General features: G+C 43.5%; 1 protein-coding gene across 1 annotated transcript; it reads left to right on the top strand.

Moving 5' to 3' along the window:
* Window positions 1-739: 739 nt before the first annotated feature.
* On the top strand, window positions 740-2,964 carry LOC127641680 (zona pellucida sperm-binding protein 4-like; the record flags this gene model as incomplete). Its single annotated transcript, XM_052124616.1, has 8 exons — window positions 740-1,349; window positions 1,429-1,616; window positions 1,681-1,778; window positions 1,849-2,006; window positions 2,075-2,267; window positions 2,518-2,665; window positions 2,749-2,824; window positions 2,900-2,964. Coding segments are annotated over 8 exons (1,536 nt in total), but the record flags the coding sequence as incomplete, so codon positions are not given.
* Between the last annotated feature and the right edge of the window lie 470 nt (window positions 2,965-3,434).

Below are 3,434 nucleotides of genomic sequence, written 5' to 3'. Positions count from 1 at the left end.
ATCCCAGTGTGTGCTGAGAATCTCCAGCAAGATCTCGAAAAGCAACCAAACTGGCCTGGATGCTAGGGAGGGCAGAGTCACATGGGGTAACCTCTTCGTGGTCACTATAATGGGGTTAGCTCTCAGCTCTCATTCAAATAATTTTGATAATTAGGGTCTATATTTAGGAAATTGAATTTAATGTTAGCAAGGCAAATAACAAGCATTTACAACATTGTTCAAAAAGTTACTGAAGCTACAATGACCGGTGATTTTATAAGACCACATTTCACTATTTCACAGACATCAACACTTTTGCAGCATGTGCTTAAGCATGCAAAAGGAAAATGTTAAAGGCAGTTTGGGGAACATATACAAAAAGGAAAAAACTTTGTAAGCTAAAGAGCATTGTTTTAGTTGAATTATGCCCAGAGCTTGATTTATTTTTTTCTTATTGTGTCTTTTCATTGTGACAAATCCAAGAACTTTTCAAAAATCACCAATGAAAGAAAGTTAACTCTTGAGTGCCAATATGAATCACCTTGTAAGCACCCTTTTGTGCAAGTCTGGAGAACCATGATTGTTAATGAATGGAGAGGGGCCGTAGTTAATGAGCTAAGATCTATCCCATATAAAAAGGGTAAATAGGATCCTCTTAAATGGTGTGATCATTTGTGGAGCAATGATAAACAATATGGGTAAATGTTACCTTCTGGCAGTATGTTTGTGGTTTTGTGTATTCTGTCATGCTGTTCCACAGTGGAGTAATCTGCCCCAGGTGCCTCAGGCTTCAGTCTTCCAACAAAATCAACAAGGGGGAATCCTAGCCAAGAATCCTCAAGCTCTTGTGTTCCAGCCAAGTGATCAGCAGTTTTTGCCACCACAGTCTGTCCAACAGCAAAAACGACAACAAGGATCGACTCCAGCCCAGAAACAAGCTCTTGTGTTCCAGCCAAGTGATCAGCAGTTTTTGCCACCACAGTCTGTCCAACAGCAAAAACGACGACAAGGATCTACTCCAGCCCAGAAACAAGCTCTTGTGTTCCAGCCAAGTGATCAGCAGTTTTTGCCATCACAGTCTGTCCAACAGCAAAAACGACAACAAGGATCTACTCCAGCCCAGAAACAAGCTCTTGTGTTCCAGCCAAGTGATCAGAAGTTTTTACCTCATCAGGCTTTGCAACAGCAAACTCCCCAGTTTTCTCAGGCATTTCCACCCAAGCAGCCAGTGGTGCAGGCAGAGCCTCTTGACAAGTGTATTGTAGCTGATTATGAGCAGATCCAATGTGGACAACCTGGTGTCAGTGCTGCAGAGTGTGAAGCTATAAACTGCTGCTTTAATGGACAGCAGTGTTACTATGGGAAAGCAGGTAAGGGTGTTGAACCAGTCCAGCTGGTCATGTTTGTGAGAACTTTCTTTGAGGTAACTTGCTCCGTACCTTGTTACAGTGACCGTCCAATGTATTAGAGATGGACAGTTTGTGGTTGTTGTGGCTAGAGATGTTACGCTGCCTCAACTAAGTCTGGATACGGTCCGTCTGTTGGGTGGAAGTGACCCACCTTGTGCTCCAGTTGGCTCCACACCTTCCTTTGCCATTTACCAGTTCCCTGTCACAGCTTGTGGCACAAGCATGATGGTGGGTATTGGTGACCTTGTCCTTTAATTAGAAAGGAGTGGCTTTTTAGCATGTTTTATTGCAGGAGGACAATGGATTTGTGGTGTATGAGAACAGAATGACTTCATCCTATGAAGTGGGGATTGGACCACTTGGCTCCATCACAAGGGACAGTCATTTTGAGTAAGTGATCTACGCTTTAGCTTGATTCAAACCTTTGATGCCTGCTACAAGCTGACTGTTTGTTGTCTAGGTTTCTCTTCCAGTGTAGGTATTCTGGCACTGCTGTTCAGGCTCTTGTTGTGGAGGTCAATACTGTTCCACCACCTCCACCTGTAGCTGCTCCTGGACCCCTCAGAGTGGAGCTTAGACTGGGGAATGGACAATGTGTCACTAAAGGATGTGCTCAAGGTAATGTATTGGTCTTCTAGATGGCTTTCTCAAAGTGCCAGTGGGGTTAATTAAATCTCCTTCTGCAGAGGATGCAGCATACACTTCCTACTACAGTGACTCCGATTACCCAGTCACAAAAGTCCTGCGAGAACCGGTGTATGTTGAGGTGCACATTTTGGAGAGGACCGACCCCAATATTGTCCTGACCCTGGGACGTTGCTGGGCAACCTCAACCCCTGATCCCCTCAGCCTACCTCAGTGGGACCTTTTAGTTAATGGGTGAGTATCTCCGCTTTACATTTTAGACATTCATTTAGCGGATGTCTTTTATCTGAAACTATTTCCAAATGAGGGAAAATAATGACAAGAGATTTGGCATATGGAGGCAATAACATGAGGTGCTGCAATAAGTTTCAGATGTAGGGAGGAAGGTAAGACTATGCTGAGAATGCAGTTGTGGGGGGGGGGTTCTTCCCCAGTATTTTAGTCTGTCTATTTTGAGCCAGCCCTGACTGTCCATGCCTTCTAGATGCCCTTACCAAGATGACCGTTACCTTACCACTCTGGTTCTTGTGGATGGTTCCTCTGGTCTCCAGTTCCCAACCCACTACAAGCGCTTCATTGTGAAGATGTTCACATTTGTGGATCCAGCATCACTAGCACCTCTGCAGGAAACCGTACGATCACTAAACTTTCTAACATGTCATAACCATTAATGTTGCATGGTGTAATGAATGCTATGGCTAATCCTCTTGCTCAGGTGTTCATCCACTGTAGTACAGCAGTATGCAATCCCTCTTTCACTGGCTCCTGTGAGCAAAGCTGCAACAGGCGACGTGAGTACTTCACAATTTTATGGCTTTAGAATTCTGAACCCTAACCCAGCCCCTCACTTCCACTTTATCTTTCAGGAAGGGATGTTCATCTCAAGACCACTTCTAGTGGGGAAACCGTTTCTAGTGGAGAAGTTATTCTGGTTTCTTTTTAAAATAAAACCTGAAACAATGATGCATGTTAGTCTGTTGTGAATCAATGTACAACTGAAATGAGAAGTCCTTTTGGCAGTTACTCCACTACTGGTTTTAAAACTTGACGCGCTGTCACTGATCACCAACCTATGTCTTGTAGGTGTTGCTAGACCCTAAATTGTCTCTTGGCTTAAAATAAAATTTGACTTGTCATGCAACTCTTTGATTTTGTACCCCTTAAACACTGAATTCTCATAGCTGCTGCACTGTAGTTTGAAGCCCAGGACTGATTTGTTGGCTGCTTAATGTGTTGTCTGAAGTTGTGTTTTCTTCTACAAAAAATATCATGACACTTCAGCATTACTAAAAGGCCTATAATTATAGGTTGTCTCCCCCATGAAGCACAATAAACATTAAAAACTAACAATTGCCATTTGGGTACATAATCAGCGCGTCCAAGGACCATGTCCTTCCCTTT

This window comes from Xyrauchen texanus, unplaced genomic scaffold (assembly GCF_025860055.1).
Source record: "Xyrauchen texanus isolate HMW12.3.18 unplaced genomic scaffold, RBS_HiC_50CHRs HiC_scaffold_1359, whole genome shotgun sequence".
In the NCBI taxonomy this organism is placed as follows: domain Eukaryota; kingdom Metazoa; phylum Chordata; class Actinopteri; order Cypriniformes; family Catostomidae; genus Xyrauchen; species Xyrauchen texanus.
Note: the sequence above shows the minus strand (reverse complement) of the source record. Positions and strands in the feature narration are given on the sequence as shown.